At 44.6% G+C, this 20726-nt stretch overlaps 1 protein-coding gene across 10 annotated transcripts in view; it reads right to left on the bottom strand.

Annotated features, from left to right (window-relative positions):
* The window catches only part of PKP4 (plakophilin 4), a 241943-nt gene that overhangs the window by 118551 nt on the left and 102666 nt on the right, over positions 1-20726 (bottom strand). For all 10 annotated transcript variants that reach the window (XM_084642560.1, XM_084642567.1, XM_084642566.1 and 7 more), the window contains one exon: positions 14139-14251. In XM_084642560.1, the coding sequence (XP_084498686.1) occupies positions 14139-14251 (113 nt within the window). The remainder of the gene's footprint in view (positions 1-14138; positions 14252-20726) is intronic.

Raw genomic sequence — 20726 nt, 5'->3', positions numbered from 1 at the left:
ACTCCATTCCTGTTCTATCCCCAGCAAAAGCAGCATACCGACAGACACAGACCCCTTGTTTCTCTCCCTCCTCCCAGCTTTTGAAAGTATCTTGTCTCCTCATTGGTCATTTTGGTCAGGTGCCAGCAAGGTTATCTTTAACTTCTTAACCCTTTACAGGTGAGAGGAGTTTTCCTCTGGCCAGGAGGGATTTTAAAGGGGTTTACCCTTCCCTTTATATTTATGACAGAGGATATTCAATTAATTTGAAAATCAAAAGAAACTGTACACCATACATAGTTAATTTGTGAAACTCACTGTCACAAGATATTACTGAATCCTATAGCTTAGTAGGATTTCAATAATTATTTGGAAAATTGGAACATTCACAGTTACATTAGATACATTAACAAGTTTAAATAAGGGATTATAAATCCTCAAATGTATCAACCTCTAAATAATGGAGATTCAGGCAAGTCATTCCATAATTGTCCACTACAAGGTTTCTGGCATGTTCCTCTGAAATATCTTGTTCTGGTCAATGTGAGAGAATACTGGACTAGATGAACACCTGTTGGATCCAATATGGGAAGTCCTATATTGCAACTTCCGATAACCTGAAGAAATCTGATTCCTCCTAAACTTTTTGGATAATTGTGATCTTACTACTCTAATAAAATTCTTCCACCATGTACAAAAATGCTGGGTTCAGCTGTTAGTCCCATCTGGGCTGGGGAGGACGGGACTTCCTCTTCCCCTGCATGGCATCTGGGGCCAGGTCAGACCCACCCCCAGATTTCTCCCCTGACTGTAGAAAGCTCTGCAAACTACCCCTCAACCCACTTCCTGCACCCATTGCTCCTCAGCTGCAGGGGGAGGGATCACTGCACAGGGAGCTGCTCCCTCATCTGCCTAACCCCCTTGTATCTAGATCCCTTATAACCAGACCTTCCTGCTGAGCCTCACTCCCCACACACCTAGAACCCCCCTGACAGGCCCCACTCCCCCTGCACCTGGACCACCCGGATGAGACACTCTACCGAGCCCCAACCAGCTGCACCTGGATCCCCATCCCACTGAGCCACACTCCCCCAGCATCTGGACTCCCCCTGCTGCGCTCTATCACTTGCACACCAAGACCGCCCCGCTGAGCCCCAACCACCTTCACCTAGACCTCCCTGCAGAGTCCCATTACTGTTGCACCCAGAACCCTCCAACAAGCCCTTGTGCATCCAGATCCACCCCACACCCAGGCTGCTCCACAGAACCCTCTCAACCCACACCTGGATCCCCCCATACTAAGCCCCTCCACACTTGGATCCTGCCTTGCTGAACCTGTCTGCCCACACCTGGTGCACCTGGCACGGAGGGGCAGGGCCCTGGGGTGTTTCTGGGGCACCCCCGGTCCTTGCTCTGTGTCAGGGTTGGGTGCAGCACTGAGTCTGTGTCCCAGGGGGGAGCTGCACAGTGATCTCCCACCTCTGTGCAGCCAGTGGCCTGTTCTCCCCAATGCCACGTTGGAGCCTCCACATTTATTTGAGAAATAAAATTTGCAGAATTTTAAATTATTTTGTGCAGAATTTTAATTTTTTTGGCACAGAATGCCCTCAGCAGTAAACTTTATCCTGAATTCATACAGAAATTAAACATTAATTATACTTTTAGATAGCTAGAATCTTTGAGGAAATCAGACCACCTGATATGCATGAATGCTTTTCAGGCAGAGACATCTTGCTGCATGCAGTGGAATGTCCTATACCAGCTAGGATGGCACAATCAGGTGAAGTCAGGAATGCCTTGTATGCTACTGCTTCTCAGATGGACCAAGATTCCCTTGACTTTGCCTTATAGTATACTTGCTCTTACCTATATTGCTCAACACATTGACACTCTTAGAGCAATGATACCATTAACACACACAGATATTTTATAAATGAAGAGTATCTTATGTTTCTTTGATAGGAAAATGTTTAATACCCAATTGATGGTGTGTAATATTTTACTGAATTCATCTGGAGGTTTTTTTTGTTTTTACAATAAATCTGCACATTATATTTTATTTATATTGTGGAAAAGGAAATGATCTATTACACACAGCAGAGAAAACAAACCATTCTAGTAGTTATGAAAACCATTCTGTTTAAAATCAAAAGTTTTCATATAGCCACTGTATTAGATTGTTAGAGTTAGCTTGAATGCTTCAGTTTAATAGGAATGCTGGCTGAATTTCTGTCAGCATAAATGCCCTACAGGACTTTTAGATACACATTTTTAATTCCAGCTGGTGGGGACCATTACCATTGGGATTTTTGCATCCCAGAGGAAATTGACTTGTGGCAGAAATTGTTTGCAATCAGAATGGCAATGAGAAGTAATTAGAAATGGTTGCTTGAAGAGCTGTGCTTCAGTGAACTGCTCCAAATAAAACTACTTCTGGAGGTCTGTATCTCTACCATTCACTGCCTGCAAAGTTGATTTGACGACAATTTACTGTACTGTCACAGTGCAGCCAAAGTTTTATTTTCTTTTTGTTAAAAGGTTAAATTACACCTCGTGTTGTTACCAGTAACAAATGTGCATTCAGTACTTTACAGTTAAATACAAAAATATGTACATGGTGTAATAAATTTAAGAGTTCTACTTTCCAACAGTACTCAATTTTCATCAGCTACATGGAAACAGTAACTAGTGAGGGGAGGTTTCAGAGTGGTAGCTGTGTTAGCCTGTATCAGCAAAAACAACGAGGAGTCCTTGTGGCACCTTAGAGACGAACAAATTTATTTGGACATAACCACTTCATCAGATGCATGGAGTGGAAAATACAGGAGCAGGTTTAAATACATGAAAAGATGGGAGTTGCCTTACCAAGTGTGAGGTCAGTCTAACAAAACAATTCAATTAATAGTAGGATACCAAGGGAGAAAAATAAATTTTGTAGTGGTAATGAGAGTGGTCCATTTCAGACAGTTGACAAGAAGATGTGAGTAACAGTAGGGGGAAATTAGGTTTAGGTTTTGTAATGACCCAACCACTCCAAGTCTTTATTCAGGCCTAATTTGATGGTGAGCTGGCTACATGATGCGACAGGTTAATGCAACTAGCCTTCCACCTGGCAGCATAGGCAGCCTGTTTAATAAAAGTTTAATTATCTCTTCCTAGTATGTATAGACTTCGGTCTGCATCACAGAATTATCACACAATCTGATAAAGCTGACAGACTCTGGTCAGGAGAAGCCCAGGGCTGAATTTGCAGTAGTAATGCAGGTTAGAAATGAGGTGCATTGATAGATGTATGATTATGGAAAGCTGAATATCCTACCTGCTGCTGCACGGAAACAGTCTTTAAAGAACGAACAGGTACACTGAAAAGCTTATTACTATTCTTCCCAATCTATTATTTACAATATATTTCAATATTTTGTATTACTCATTTACATCATCAAAAACAATTTTGCTGTACCATTTCTGTCTCTAAGGCTGTCTCTCCACACCATAGCCTAAGCCAGCAAAACTCTGTAGGCAGAGCCTAGTACAGACACAATGTAAGCTGACAGGAGTTCCTCTGTCAGTACAGTACAGTACAGTACAGTAATACCACTTCCCCAACCAACATTAGCTAAGCAGACAGAAGCACTCTTCTGCTGGCATAGATGGATCTGTACAGGGGTGTGTGTGAGAAGGTGCCATGTTCCCTCTAATTTTTCCCACCCATGTGCGGAATGAATTTTGTTATGTGCACCAATATGGAGGTGATGTGTGGCACATCACCTTCATATTGGCGCACATAACAAAATTCATGTGGTGTGGGTGGGGCTGAAGGGTTTGGAGTGTGGGAGGGGTTCAGGGTTGGGGCAGTGGGTTGGGGTGCAGGGGTGTGAGGGCTCCAGCTGGGCATGCAGGCTCTGGGGTGGGGCCGGGGAGGAGGGGCTCAGGGCTTGGGCAGAAGGTTGGGGTGCAGCCGTGTGAGGGCTCCGGCTTGGGGTGTGGGCTCTGGGGTGCGGGCTGGGAGTTTGGGGTGCAGGAGGGTGCTCCAGGGCTATGGCAGGGAGGACTCCCCCCAGCTCTCTCTCTCCCTGCAGCAGCACCTGGGCTGGGGGAGAAAGGTGCCTCTCCCCGCCGGGGCAGCTCCACGGCTGGGGCTGCAGGATAGGCGCCCTTCCCCCAGCCCCAGCAGGTCCGCGCCGTGCCTGGGCACCCTGGCCGTGCCTGGGACCGGTCCGGGTGCCCTGGCCATGCCTGGGTCCGGACTGGGCCACGCTGCTCTGGCTGTAGTTGAGTCTGGTCCAGGCTGCGCCACCCGAGAAGTGACTGGGTTCTGGTGCCCCAGCTGTGGCAGGCTTGGGCCGCAGCAGAGTTAGGGCCAGGGGAGGGCTGCCCAGGCTGTGGCGGGTCCGGCCGCAGCAGGTTGGGGCTGGGGAGAGGGGCGCGCCTCCCCCAGCCATGGCAGGTCGCCGGACGGGTTCCCTGAGTGCCTGCGCAGTGCTAAATAGGCTGCTGCATGGCTGTGCAGCTTATAGAGAACTTAGGGAAGGTGGGAGATGGTGTAGTTTCAGGCACAGCACTTTTTCCCTACATTCCTAGCCAACACAGCAATGTCAGCAAAACTTTGTAGTGTGGGGAAGGAATAAATATTCTTGTAATTTCAGAGGGTGTCAATGAAAACCTGAAGACACTAACAGATTATCTATGTATAAATAAAACTATGGCAGAGGAAACTTTTTGACATGCAAGTGCCATAATACTAATAAATTTGTGGCTCTGAGATGCAGTTGAAATAGGGCTGCTCCTCTCGGTCACTGGCACACCACTGTGACTTAGGCCTGGTCTACACCACAAAGTTAGGTTGCATTGACCTAGTTGTGCATGTATCTACACTTAAATTTGTCTCCCACGATGTAAGCGCCCTGTTAAGACAATGCACCATCATCTCTCCAAGTGAGCCATGGTCAACATACTGAGGTTGACACAGTACAAGAGCAGACACTAGGTTTCTTATGTTTACTCTGACATCCTCCAACAGTTGTCACACAATACCAGACACTGAATACTCTGGTCACCCTTGTGAAATCAACTGCCCAGGGGTCACAATGCCCCCCTCTCCTTTAAAGCCCTTAGAATTTTTAAAATGCCTTTTCCTGATTGTCCAGTGTGGCGAGCACATCTAGCAGCTCTCCACTGTTGTGTGCAGCTGCCCAGCTCCAGATTCTCTCTGGCCTGGAGTACATAGGAGATATTAGATCTCCTGGGCCTGTGGGGAGAAGAGACTGTGCAGGCACAGCTATGGACCAGTAGAAACATGGACATCTATGAGTAGATTGTGTGGGGGATGCAGGTGAAGGGGTACGAATGGGATCAGCAACAAGTCTGCATAAAAGTGAAAGAACTGCATCAGGCATATCAAAAGGCCAGAGAGGCCAACATGCAATCCAGTGCCAAGCTGCAGACCTGCCACTTTTACAAAGAATTCCATGCCATAGGTGGCAGAGACCCACTACCACCCTGCAGACTACCAAGGATACCTCCGAGGAGCCTGAGTCACAGGCCACTGCCATGAACAGTGAGAAGATGGAAGTGAAAGAAGAAGAGGATGGGGGGGATGTGACCGGGAGACCAGGCAGTCAAGCATGGGTGAAATAAAGGGGAAGAATCCTCGGATAATTGTGTAATTCTATTTCCCATTACATGATGCACTGATGGTGCCAACTTTAACAGAATATATCTAGTTACTTTTAATTAATTTACTTGTGCTAGGAAAGGTAGTGGTACAGAGAGAAGTATCATTGTTATGTTTTTCATTCCTGGGGGGGGTTGTGAAGGGAGGAACAGAGCAGTTTGTTTATGTACACAAGGATGTCCCTTGAATCCACCCAAGACATCTTGATAAAATGGTCACGGAGGTACTCAGCAATCCTCTTCAGATGATTTCTTTCTAGGGAGGGCAGTCTTACTTCTTTCTTCATAAGACACTTTCTCCACCTCCACTTTCTCCACCAGATAACTTTGGCAGGCACCATTGTACTTTTCAGGCTAGCAGCATATGGGCCTGGGCAACTTTGGGAGGCCAGCAGCACCTGTGCTCTCTGTACCTTTGTCACCCTCAGGAGTGAGATATTAGCTAAAATCATCACTGCCTGCGGCAAATGGTGCTCGTATTCAGTACCATTGCCCTAAATTCATAGTTTCATGCAACCGAGCAATTCCCTCCTCATTTCCTCATCCCTGGTGGTGCCGTCCACACGCACTGTGAAGCAGAAGCATCAATAAATATGTCTTGTTTAAAAGTTTAGGGGAGCAAAGGAAGGGAGTTCTGAATCTTAACTTTTACTTTCCATTATGACTATACTGACAATGGTACCTCTGTGTATTTTATCTACAGCTGTTGCAGCCTTGAGGGATTCCCCCTCTGTACTTGTGGAACCCCTGAAACAGAGGAGGAGGAGAAAGGAGAGGACTTGGGATGACATGTTCAATTAAATTTTGCAAGCCAGTGCTGCATCAGACCATGAGCAAAGGGCCTGGAGGTTGAACATTGAAGACAACCTGGAGAAGGAAAGAGCGGATTGGAGAAAAGCCCAGGTATTGCAGCAGTTAAAGGGAGAGAGATGCACCAGGACATAATGGGTCCTCTCCGGCAGGAAGCACAAATACAACCAACTCTTGGGGACCTACAAGTTCAACAACAACAAGCCGGCCCCCCTTTGCAGTTCATGAAAACTCCATTACAGCACCTCCTTAAGCCCTCACTTCAATATTCCATATAGTATCAGTGGCTGCATCTCTACCCCGACCACTCCACCCCGTGGGGATGTAAAGGAGAACCAGAGAGTCACATACAGTGATCTGGGAGAGCCAGGGTTGCTGTTTGTGTAGGTAAAATGCACATCAGTTTTCTTTCCACTTGTTAAGTTCTGTTCCATAAATTTATTAATGTACACGTATTTGCTTTTAACTTGCACAGAATTTTCTTTGCACAAAACAGAAAGGCCAGGTAGAGCCCAATATACCACAATGCATTACTATGGCTCACTATTAAAAGTGCTCTTTCAAAGCTTCTCTAATCCATATAGCTCTGTATTGAGTTCTTCTGACAGAGCTTGTGTCTGGCTCTTTAAACTCTGCAGACAGCCGCACCACCTCCACGCAAGCAGTAACTTTTCCCCCTTTGCTTCACAGATATTATGAAGTACACAGCAGGCAGCTATAATCATTGGGATTTCTTTTTCCTCCACTCAGATCCAATCTTGTGACTAAACAACACCAGCAGCCCTTCAATCTACTGAAAGCACATTCTGCACCTGCTGAGCCGGTAGTTGAATCTCTCCTTGGTGTGAGGCAAACCCACAGCCAAACTAGGGATGCTGTCTCAGCTGCCCCTCCTCCAGTGCCCCTGCAGTAGGTGGACAGGGCCTGCTCTGCCTCCACAATCAGGTCCACATCTCCCGCTTCCAGGCCTTTCAGAGATTCCTTTGTGGGGTGGGTAGTCTGGCATGGAGTGTGTTGGTGCATACCTTCTTCAGCTGCCTCCAAGGGCACCGATATGACCACCAGCTCTTCTACCTCCATCCGAGGGGTCTCTCATGTGACCTCTCTGAGCTGCTGGTCTTCTACCAGGACCTCCTCAGAACCTGGAAGCTAGTCTTGGCAACAAGGCCAGTGGTAACTGCCGAGAGGGAGGATCTCCTCACAGAGCCTCTGCTACACAACCCCCATTTCGGTGTGCAGGTGGTAGTGTCCCCCTCGGCGCACCAGAGGTTGGTGCCACCAGGATCGGAGGCCTCCTGGACAATGACTGGAGGGACTGGGTAGACCCTCTGGTGCTCGGTCAGCCCATGGGGCTCTCCACCCCTTGTGTCCACCAGGTATACTCCAGAAGGTGAGGGTAGCCTTACTGCTTACCTCTTGGGCTGTACTTGATCAGTTCCCGTGGGAGGGTACTCCCTGGCCACCTTCCGGACCTCGCCATCGGGTCCCTACCTCGCGAGCTCCCCCGCCTTGCCACCCACTCTATAACACCTGAGCCGGCTGCACGACCTGCAGCCGGTCTGTCTCTGAACCGTGCCTAGGAAACAACTGTATGCATTCATGCTCCATACTCTTCATTTTCTCATCCTTGTGTCCTGTCTCAATACCAAGTGGTAGGACCTCCTACCAACTGTGGACAGTGAGGAGCCCTGGTGGGCCAGTCAGTAATCTACCCTAGGCCCGCTGGGAATATTAGTTGGCAACTCCTTCATGGATCCATGAGCATAGGCATGTATTTGGTGCAATTCACCCTCCTGCCCACACTTGCCCTTTTTGCAACGTGAGGGAGACCCTGGCACACATTTACACTGAGTGCGTAAGGTTGCAGCCCCTTTTCTGGCTCCTCCAGAACCTTCTTCTCAGGTTCTGGCTGCACTTCTCCCCACATCTCCTGATATTTGCACACCCCATCCATTGGCCCACGAAGTCGCGAGATCTCCTTGTCAACTTCCTCCTGGCACTGGCCAAGGTGGCTGTCCATCATACGAGAAGGAGGACTGTTGGATAGGGAGGTGCTCTGAGACTGTGGGGCCTATTTCTGCTCCTCCCTGAAGTCATGTATCAGGGTTATGTATTAGGGCAGAGTTCCTCTGGGCCGCATCTACTGGCTCCCTGAATGCCTTTGAGGAGCAGTGGGGTCCTCTGCTAGGAGTCCCCCCTCTGGCTCCCTGCTTTTGACCCTGTGACCCTCACTTCTGTCCCTGCTTTCTCATTTGTTGCCCCCTGAATTTACTTGAGTCCTGGGTTCAATAGTTCCTCCCCTTAGACTGGAGGAGAAGCAGATGTAGATGGAGGTGGACACAACCTCAATAGTTGCCCCTCCAACAGAGCCGCAGTGAGTCATCACTCAGGCATGCAGCAGTAACTCAACTGCACTGACTTACCCTTCCACACAGAGTCTCCAGTCATGTGGCAGCATCCTATCCCTGAGCAGAGCCTGTGTCAGATGACCGACAAGCTCAGGTATTTCCCCAACCCCACTAAAACTGCAAATCAGTCTGTTCAACAGCACTACACAGCCAGGAACCGTCCTACTGCTTTGCAGTGTAACACTCTCTCTCGACTCCCAGCCTTGCCTAAGCCCTGTTCCAGCCTGTCCTAAGCCCCGTTCCAGCCTTGTCCTGGCCCTACTCTGACCTCCAGACCTATTATGGACTTGCTCTAGCCTTGCTTCTACCTCCTGACCCGCTAGCTTGGACTTTTGACTTGTATCAGGACTCTGACTATAGTACTGACATGGCTTGTCCATGGCCTCTGATCTGGGTTCTGACCCTGGCCAGTCGCCAGAGTTTGGTTACTGCACTACCCTCAGCTCAATCCCGACCCTACATACAGCTTTAATCTCAGCTCCAACCACTAAGCGTTACTTCCAGGAGGAAGCACCTGGCACTTGGTGCTTATGAGGTGGCTAGTGTACAGCTTCACAAGTCAAGGGAACAAGGGGTGGGCTGGGTCCCCCAGGATTACTAAAGGCATTTCAACATTGCCAATGGTAATCCTCTGGTCAGTGAAGAACATCCCTGCATGTAGCTTTCTGAAGAGTCCTGCATTCTTTCTGAAGAGTCCTGCATTCTTAAAGATGTAAGTGTCATGCACTTTCCAAGTGTCACTAGAGATCTACCAACGCTAGCTAACAATAGAAAAGTAGCCCTGTGTTGATGCACTCTGTGGCAAGGTGGTCTGGTGCCATAATAGGGATATGCGTATTGTCTATTGCTTTTCCACAGTTGGGGAAACCCATTGCTGCAAATCCATCCACTATGTCCTCCACATTGTCAAGACCATTGTCTACCAGGAGATGATTAATGGGCCTGCACATTTGCATGAAAACAGATCCACTTGGAAAATTCACTGTGGATTTTCCAACTTTAAAATGATATCCCACTGACTGCTAGCAATCCAGAGTTGCAAATTTCCACAGTGCAATGGCCACTTGCTTCTCCACTGTCAGTGTAACTCTCATTTGGGTGTCCCTGTGCTGGAGGATTGGGGCCAGCTCAGCACGCAGACCCAGGAATGTGGCCTTGAGCATCTGAAAGTTCTGCAACTATTGCAAGTCATCCCAAGCCTACATTACATGATCTCACTAGTCAGTGCTTGTTTCTTGGCCCCCAAAACAGCTGGCTTTTGCATCTACAGCTGTTCTGTGAATGCCAACTACCTTGAATTGGGTCTCGCTAGGTCTCACAGGAATCTCCCCGCCAAGAAACAGTCATGCTCCCAACTGATTTTGTTCTTCTTATGGCTCTGCAAAAAGAAGAGGATTGTGCACCCCGTGCTTGCAATTCTTATGACAATAATGCAAAGCTGTGTAGGCTCCATGCATCTGTCAGAGATGGCGAATAGCAAGGAATGCCGCACAAGTCCTTGGGTTTTTTAAAAAAGGCACAACAATTATGGGATATAGATGACATTGTGGGATGGAGACAGTTGCCTGCTAGGAAGTTGACCCTTGCTCCCAGTCATGCCTATGTGACTTGTTTCTGCCCCACCGATTTTAATCACATCTTGCTTTTCTGCATGACCAGGATTTTACAGCCTCGATGTACAATAATATTGGGTCATGTGGAAATATTTATTAGCAGATAAATTGATTAGTTATGTATCTGTTTTAAGAATACTTTATTGTTAGTGACCAATTTAAAAGAAATGACACAGTAATATACATAGGTTTATAAGGAGTTAATTAGAAAAAGTTTAATTGGAAGATGGTATTTTATGTAGCAAAAATGTGAAAGATTTGTTTTGGGCAGTCATACAGGACACTTTAGGACACTGCTAATAATTTTCTTAAGCTTAGTAAAATTGCATTTTACTGACACATGAAGACCTAGGTTAGGGAATTTTGTGTTCTGAATTAGTATAGAATTCACTAACCAGTGATGCTCTTAGTTGGTGGCTGGACTATGTGAGTAACTACATTTAAATCACAAACTCAAGATACAAAGGCAGCAGCTCTCGAAGGTGAACTCCAATTGGAGCTTTCCCCTGTCCAGGCCAATAAAGACTAAGCTAATCTTGTCTAACCAAAAAATTGCTGCTTGTGTAAACCACACACCTCCTGGGTGTGATGTTCTGTCCCATCTAGTGGCACCAAGACCATTAAGAGAGAGAGAGAGAGAGAGATATCTGCTCTACAGCCTTAATTAACAGGCAGTTGACTTTTAGCTCATGTGGTAGAGGCTCATGCACTAAGCTCCAGAGGTTCCCAGTTTGATCCTGCCTGCCAACGACCAGGGTCTGTCGGCGTTACACTTGCATCTCTTAGAAGCGGCATAATCTCAGTTTCATTGAATGGGTGATAGCAGAGAATAAATGAACCAAAGAAGTGGATCTCATAGGCTCTAGGATGTAATAGCCAATCCACAATTTTTATGCAAGTGTCCTCTGTGAGCTATAACATAGCATTACACTCTGAGTAGCAGCTGATTACCCCCTCAATCAGTGTCCAGTGCAATTGTAAAAGCAAGAAGAAAAGGGGTCAGAATGAAGCTTGGTGTTTGTGTAAATGTAAAATTTAAGACCAACACTCCTCTGATTTGATATCCATAACTGCCCATGAAAGCTCCTTGGGGTATACCCTTGGACAGGTGATCTTGGATTCCATACTCTGAAAATATGAAGCATCAATACCAAAAATCTTTAGATTACTATTCAATTAAGTTTTTTTTGTGAAGTATCAATCAAATATTTCAAATCAGACATCACAAGACTCATAAAATGTGTACAGTACCTTTATGGTTAGCTATGAAAAACCTATAGCACAAATACCCCCAGAAAATGTATGTGCTTGGAGATTTTAACTAGACTCATTATTTACATATACCAAAACCAAGACAAACTGGCTTAATTTAAGTGCTAATTTCCCTCCCCCAGCCTCATTAGCTTAATTATGTAAATGGTCATTTATTAAACCACAATGGAAAGAACCAAAAGATAAATAAAATTGCATTTATGTCTAATGCAGAATGTGATTTCCTGTCTTGTAAGTGGTAGTAGGAGATAGAAGTATATTACCCTTTTGTCACTGCATAAATAATACCACATCAGTTCAACACCTGCACTGACATCCTGATTATTTTGGATGTAATGAAGGTATGGACTGTTTTTCTGCAAGACTCCTAAAGGCTTGAGCCTTCAACATTTAAGAGGCCTTACCTGTCTAAGAGATAATGTCTTTGCCTTTAAAATGGACTGGCAGCTGAGGTGAACTTGGACTTTAATGAGAGGTACCTGGAGGCAGGCCATTTTGAATGTGGGACCCTTAGAACTCATTCCCTCATGTGGCAATAGAGCTCTAGTTGTTTAGCTTATAAGGCAGTGCAAAGACCCAGCTCTTTTTTTTTTTTTTTGAACTTCCAGTTACAATGAACCTAATAATTAACACTCACCAAGAGAGCATCTTAACACCTATTACTGTTTGTTTTGAATTCACCTTTGTGTTCCTCTACTCTTCAAACAGTGACTTCAGCTATGATTTGGCGTAATCTCCTTATATGGAGATAGTGTATTTAATGTGTGGAAATGCTAATTTATTCTATGGCTAGGGTGATCATACGTCCAGATTTGGCCGGGACAGTCTCCTTTTTAAGCTGTCTCTCACATCATGACTTTTTTCACAAAACTGGGCATTTGCCCCATTTGTTCTTGCCCTAAGAGGAACATTCAGACAACAGCAAATGGGACAAATGTCCATTTTTGCCAAAAAAGTCATGACAGCTGTGATATCAACTTGAGGTGAACGGCAACACATGGTGGAGCTCAGGCAAGCTGGTGTCGCCACTTACCCGGTGTCCCTTTTTCAGTATGGGGAAATATGGTCCCATATCTATGGTCTTTCCAAGTTGTTCTTGTGCCTGCCAAAAACACCTCTCCCAGTGTAAGGCCAATTACACAACTCATTTTAGATCATCTCTTATTTCATATTTGAAGTATTTCACCTGTCATTTGACAATATTGTTACTAACATAACATTAGTTTTTCTACTCTGTAAGGCTTTGATATATACAAAAACACCTTGCATGTGGAAATATATATCTTTTTCAACTGTCCCCATCTGTTTTCAGTTTCTCTCTCTTACATGTGCACACCTGAAGGGGAAAAAAAAAAAAAAAAAAAAAAAAAAAAGCTGGGTCTTTCCACTGCCTTATAAGCTAAACAACTAGAGCTCTACTGCCACATGAGGACATGAGTTCTCAGGGTCCCACATTCAAAATGGCCTTAGGTTCATTATTAAGTTCATTGTAACTGGAAGTCCAGGTACAGTCATTTAATGAAAGAGCATGTTAAGAGCCTTAATAGTGAGTGCTGAATGTAACAGGCTTCAGTTTCAAGGGCTGCCCATCCCCTAATTTTCTGGAGGATGTGTAATTACCCACACATATTTATAACCAAAAACATTTCTAATTACACAAAAAAGTGTACTGTAATGACTGCAATTCTTCTATACACAGAATTAAATGTTTTTTAAAGATGACTGACAATGATTGATACATTGTGTTTTACACTAAAATATTCAAAAGTGCGCATATACAAGGAATTTTCAGAAACAAAATGCAAAGAAAATACTTTTTTAAAAAGGTGAATAAAATTAGATAACCTTATTCAGAAAAAATGTTGCAACACTATTACTGTACTATATGTGAGCATGCTGTCTAGATTTGTGTTGAAATAGCATCCTAACTTGGTTGCAAATATTTATAAATGAAGAACTCCCTGTTGGACAATTTCTGAGAAGTATTTGAAAAAACAAACTCAGTACAAATATTATGCCCTCATAAATTATATCAATAGTTAGTTATTGGAAACATTAGTTTACTGATTTGCTGCAAATAAATAAATTAGCATAATTAATTTTCAAGTCCATAAAATCAATGTGATAACTTCTCCCCTCTACTGTGTTATGACTTAGGATAACCCAAGCAAAATTAAAGCTTTATTTACTGCTGAGAAAGATAATCAATGAAGCAAGAGGCCTTTTTAATACCAGCTCTAGTGAGATAGCATTTTTGAATGCTGAATACAGCAATGAAAGCTGAACAAGTTTTATAGAAGATAATTATCCGTAGCACCCAAGACAACTGAATAAAACATTTAACTTGGTGGTATGTGGAAAATAAAGCCATGAAGGCCTGTACCTTGTGCTGGCAATACTTGGTGATTCTGCGCCAAGCCTACATCTTTCTAGCTGACTGGCAACGATTTGCCTTTCCACCTCCAGCTCTCTGGTGAGTCTTTGAAACTGGAGCTCCTGTGATTCCAAAATAAAAAAATAAGGCATTCTAGAGTTAAAAGTACTTGGTGTACATCAATACTGGAACATTAATCATTATACATGAAAATATTGCCTTGGTCTGACTCTTAACTAGCTGAAATAATCGATAAGCACAGTAATACACACAGTGTGATTTCATAGCTCTTTAATATTTGTAGTAACTTTTGGTTTAACCTTTTCTATTAAAAGGAGAAAGAAAAGATGCTCAGGTCTGCTTCTATCTAATCTGTGATTTCAACCCTTTCAATATCTTCCCCTGCTGCTGCACTTTAACAAACTGTGGTTTACAATACACCTTCCTCAGTGGTGTCTGTAACTGAGGCTTATCGCACAATAGCACAACTTATTCTCAACTGTAGAGCGTTAAAACATCAACTACAGTACATTGGGATTTTTGCACTAAAAATCCCAAATAGATTAAATTATTGTACAGTTTCCAGGCTGACAGAAATATGTTGCAGAGACAGTCTTTCACCTTTGAAAGCTATAAAAAAAGCATTCTAATTCTAGACAAAGTCTTGTTATAGTTCTCTACCGTATAAGCATCACTCCTCCCCCACTATCAAAAAGGCAGTCATGTGTAATGTAGTGCTAACAAGAGATAGCTGAAAATGCAGAAGGTTAAACCACAGCATTTTAGATTGTTATTACAAGCTAAAGAGATTTTCTATAGAAATTATACTCTGCAATCTGTACTTCATCAAGGGAAACAAACCATATTATAGGAAGAGACATTTTACTTGTATTTAGACAGCTTTGTAATCAAGCAAAGAGGCTGTATCTGAGCAATTGTACAGTATTTGCTAGTCAAATTCCATATCCATTGTGCATTCTTTAAATACGGAAACACTGTTTAAAAAGTGTTTAAGCATGCAAGTCAGACTATATAGAGGTGTTTTTTAAAAGGTAATTTATCAAATAACTGGTTTCAGAGTAACAGCCGTGTTAGTCTGTATTCGCAAAAAGAAAAGGAGGACTTGTGGCACCTTAGAGACTAACCAATTTATTTGAGCATAAGCTTTCATGATCTACAGCTCACTTAAGTGAGCTGTAGCTCACGAAAGCTTATGCTCAAATAAATTGGTTAGTCTCTAAGGTGCCACAAGTCCTCCTTTTCTTTTATCAAATAACTGTAGCTCTTTGAATGTATTTTATAGTGCCAGACTATATATAGTTCCATACCTTGCTGCGTGACCACAGAATCATTTGAATAGTAGTTGGTAGTTAGGGGATGCATACAACTATCTCAAGTTCCATGCAGGATGGGTATATATACACTGCTCCACTAACAGTCCCAAAGTACCTCTCCACTATTCGAAGGCCTATTTTTAGCTGGACTCTTAGGCAGAAGGAAAGGTCAGTCTGGTTCTGTGGAGGTAATATATTTCAATAAAAAGCATTATTACTGGGAAAACAAAAACAAAAAAATAGCTACTCACTTTCTCATAACAGTTGTTCTTTGAGGTGTGTTGCATATGTCCATTATACTGCAGGCAAATTGGCATCTCATGCCCAGGTGCTGGAAAGTTTTCCCTAGCAGTACCCATATGGGAGGCCCCACACACCCCAGGAACTTGTATGTTGAGTGGAGGGTGCAAAAGGGAGGATCACTCTAACCCCTTTCAGTTCCTTCAGACTGGAAAGCTGATGATAGCCTCCAAGGCATTGGGGAAGGAGGGTGCTTTGTGAATGGACAAATGCAACATCTCAAAGAACAACAGTTACAAGAAAGTGAGTAGTCATTTTGATTCTTTGAGTGCATGCATATGTCCATTAGACAGTAGGTGACTCCCAAGCAATTATCCTAGGTGTTAGGGCTCTGAGTGTCATCAGAAGAGGGTCTGTAGGATCCTCCTTCATTTGTGTCTTCTCTTGAAGCAGCAAACAGTGCATGTCTGGTGAACGTAGTACAGAAGACCATGTTGCTGCTCTGCAGATGTCCACAGTAGGAACTTGTGTCACAGATGTTGCTGAGGTCGAATGTGCCCTGGTTGAGGGTGCTGTCATCTTTTCAGGAGGTCCTACACCTCAGGAAGCATAACACAAAGTGATGCAGCTGGTGATTCATTTTGAGAGTCGCTATGCTGTAACTGGTTGACCTATCATATATGTTCTGCATATGAAACAAGCACTGGGAAGACACCCCAAAGGACTTTGTCCTATCCAAGTAAACAGGCAAAGTTCAACGCACATCTAGAGCGTGCAGTCTTCATTCATCCTTGTGAGCATGCAGCTTTGGAAAGAAAACCAGTAAGTATATAGACTGATTCAGATAGAAATCAGATATCACCTTTGAGAGGAACTTTGGGTGTGACCTAAACCAAACCATATCTTTGTAGAAATGGGGTAAAGCAGGTAAGTGACAAATGCATTTAGCTCTCCCAAACACTGAGGTGACAGCCACTATACCTTCACTGAGAGGTATAGAAGCGAGCAGGAAGCTAAAGGTTCAAAAGGATCATCAATAAGAGCAGACAACACTAAATTCAAATCCCAAGTTGGTGCTAGATCCCAGATAGGTGGGAACAACCCATTGAGACCTTTCAAAAACCCGGTCAGGATAGTGTTAGTAAAAACAGCTCTAACCTGGATTCAAGGGTAGAAATGCTAAAATAGCAGCGAGATGCACCCTAAATGAGCTGAGGGCTTGACCTGACTCCTTAAAATGCAAGAGATAGCAGAATTGTTTCAATTTTAGTTGAGTTGGGAACACATTATGGGAGGCTGCCCAAATGGATAAGTGCTTCCATTTGCTCAGGTAAGAAGTTTTTGTGAAAGAATTTCTGCTACTAAGGAGAACATTCTGGACTGCCACTGAGCAGTGTGCCTCCTCTGCATTTAGCCCCTGAGGAACTTTGCTGTGAGGTGCAGTACTTGAGGATTCAGGTGCAACACCCGCCCATCTTTCTGAATGATGAAGTCTATAGTTAGTGGCAACAGCAAGGGTTCTCGAGTAGACAGCTTGCATAGTTGGAGTACTATGGCTATCTGGGCCAGGATGGAGCTATAAGGATCCATCTGCCTCCATCTCATTTCAGCTTGAGAATGACCCTAGGAATCAGGGGCACTGGTAGATATACATACAACAAGTTCTTTTCCTATAGAAGCTGGAAAATGTCTGATATTGACCCAGGGCTGTGACCTTGCCTGGAATCGAACCAGGGACACTTCCTGTTCTGCTGAGCTGCAAACAGATCTACCACTGGAAATTCCCTATGAAGAATATCAAATCAAGAATTACTGTGTTGCGAGACCACTTGTGGTGTAAGTTGAAGGACTTGCACAGGCAATCCGCTTGGCCATTTTAAACACCCAGCAAGTAAGATGCCCTGAGACTGACCGAGCTCTATACTTATATTCTGCAGTTTGACTGCCTTCTGGCAGAGGATGTTTGACCTGGCACTTCTTTTACATGAACAAACAAGCACCGCTGTGGTGGTGTTGGTGACAGAATGGACAGTGTTGCCCTGAACACTAGGAGGGAGGTTGGAACTGCTGACACACACAAAATATTGCACACAACTCAAGAATATGTGTAACCTGGTCTCATGGACAATTCACGAACTTTAAGCCTGATGATCACCCTGATGTGCTTCTCACCCTAAGGCTGAAGAGTCCATTACCAAAGTCACAGAAAGGGAAGTTGGAGAGAAGGGAAATCCCCTGCACAGGTTGTCTTGGCTCATCCACCAGCCCAGAGATGGTAACACCACATCTGGGATGCACACTAGCTTGTTCAGATGGTGAATGTGAGAGCAATAGACTGACTTGAACTGTGCCCACACCACTGTGAGGTGCAGCCTGTCACAAGGGGTCTCATATGTACATGCAGTCATGTAACCCAGAAGTCAGAGGCAATTCTTCGCAGTGGTTTGTGGCTGGTCCTTGAGGGATGCACAAAGATCCCATATCATCTGAAATCTGGAAAGAGACAGAAAGGCTCAGGCAACATTTGAGTCCAGGACCACCTCAGTGAACTCTATTCTTCGTAGAGGTGATAACATTGACTTTTATTTGCTTATTTTCAGGCCCAGGATGCTGAACATGGAGTCTGATGGATAGCAGTCTCTACCTGGTGTTGGAGAGACCCTGAACTAACCAGTCATCTAGGTAAGAATACACATGGTTGTCTCTCTGGTGGAGGCAGACTATTACCACTGCTATGCATCTGATAAAAAACTGTCAGCACGGATAAAAGGCCAAAAGGGCAGAACAGTGAATTGGCAATGATCTCCTAAGACAAACCTCAGGAACTTCCTGTGACCAAGATAGATCGCCACATGGAAGTAGGCATCTTGTAAATTGAGGGCAGAAAACGAGTGTCCTGGATGTAGGGAAGGGATAATCACAGCAAGGAACACCTTATGGAACTTGATTTTCTCGGTGTACTTTCTTGGTTCAGGTTTTGAAGGTCAAGAATGGGTCTGATGTCTTCTCTGGCTTTGGGTATTGGGAATAATCCCAATAAAGAGGAGGCACTTCTTCTGTAGTTCCCAAAGAATATAGAGTCTGCATTTGTCATAGTACAAACTCACGAGAGGGATGCCTGAGAGGGTCCTGAGGGCAGAGGGAGGTTTTAAAGAAATTGCAGGGTATATCCAGATTTCACCGTGTTTGGCACCCATTTGTCTGAGGTCATGGCCTGCCATGCACATAGGAAATGGGAAAACCTGTCCCAGAAAGGTCCAGTAAGATCCAGGGTGGAAAGTATGCTGCCTTCATCTTAAGTGTCAAATCAACTGCTTCGAGATCTATGGATGTCTGGATGAGGAGACTGAGGAAGCAGAAGGCAAAAATCTCCTTCTCTGAGATCTTTTCTTTTGGCCTGGTCAGCAGGATGGAAGGGTTAATATTGCTGTCCAAACTGGAAGTATCCCCCCAAGTCCAACCTGTACCTCATCATGGTGGAAGGGGTGTAACATCTGAAGTAAGGCATAGCTCCAATGAGTAATCCCAACAAGGCTTGTCAGAAATATCGCCATGGGCGTTATGCAAGGTAGACAGATCCAAAGTGAATCCTGAAAATGATGGCTAACACAGGTGGCAAAGATGCAAGGCAGCAGTTGCACCTAGCTACCTGAGGTAAAGAAAGTCACTGAGAAAGACTCAACGGCTTGGGTCGCACAGCGTGAAGCCAGTACTGGTAGACCAGGAAAAGGGTCATGTAATTGCACCTCATCTCGACCGCTGGGATGAGACGAGGTATTTCCTGGGATAGTCGTTTGCCTTCTTTTTTTTTTTTTTTTGACCTAGTACTCAGCACCGGGGTTAAAAACCCTGACTTACTTTCAGCTGCAGATGCCTTGTTGATGCCGTCTACCCTCGGTGCAAACATGACGCGTTCGTGCCAAAGCCCCCTTGGGACGCGTGTCCTCTGATGTCGGCAGACACATCTGCAGTACATTGTGACAGTGCATCCAATTGTATCTGGGATCTCCAACAGTCCACCAAAATTGCAACTTGGAATGTTGCAACTCTTCATAAAGTGGAATGATTTCATGTGTAATGCGTGCAGATGTTTATGGTCACTTGGGTATACAAACTACTGGGGCCATTGTCTGCAGGCGGTGCCTTACAACAAGATGTTCCAGTGAATGCTGTTCTCCAGGTGGCTTGTAACATCCAGGATAAAATTCCACCAACCGAGGTTTAGAGGCAGCCCAGAGGCAGACTCCCTATTACACGGATTCATCAAGTCATTTCTGATGTTGGATCCTCAGGCTGTCAAGCCTTTGCAGTTGTGCAGGAATGGACCAAATGGCGAACAATCACTATGGCTGACTGTCTGGCTAAGCAATAAAGAAGAAGAAGCTGGAAGTGAGGATGATATTTTGTCCTCTTCATAGCTGGAGTGTAAAGGCCCAAGGATTTTAAAACTGCTCTAGAGTTCTTTACAGCATGTAAAGCCTCACCTGTTTTGGATGAGAACCAACCACAGCCCTCGAAGGGAAGGTCCTCAGTTGTCTGTTGTACCTCTGTAGGAATTCCTGAGGACTGCAACCAGCAGGAACAGTGCATAGTCACTGCCATGGCTATAGTCCTGGTGCAGAATTTGCAGTGTGCAAGTAAGCCTGCAGAGCTAATCGAGAGTCCAGACTGCTCTCTGCAGCAAGGGACTGGAACTGCTCTCTGGAGCTTTCTGGTAATTTATTTATCAACTCAGTGACTGCTTCCAAGTTAGAATCATTGTACCGGGACATTAAGGCCTTGTGAGTGGCAATTCCGGCCATGTAAATTTTCTGTAGAATGAATCTTGCTTCCAAAAAGATCATACTTTTGGTATCTTTTTCTTTAGAGGCAGACTTATCCCAGCCTTGATGACTCCTTTTGTTCACATTGGCCACTACTAGTGAGCCCATCATAGCATGCAAATTAAACTGCTCAGACTCCGGAGACAGAACCTGATATTTACCTTCTATTTGGTCACAGCTGCATGGAGGAAGGGGTTTGC

Source organism: Lepidochelys olivacea (assembly GCF_965140295.1).
Source record: "Lepidochelys olivacea isolate rLepOli2 genome assembly, chromosome: 11".
Taxonomy (NCBI): domain Eukaryota; kingdom Metazoa; phylum Chordata; order Testudines; family Cheloniidae; genus Lepidochelys; species Lepidochelys olivacea.
This window is presented reverse-complemented; position numbering and strand designations above follow the sequence as displayed.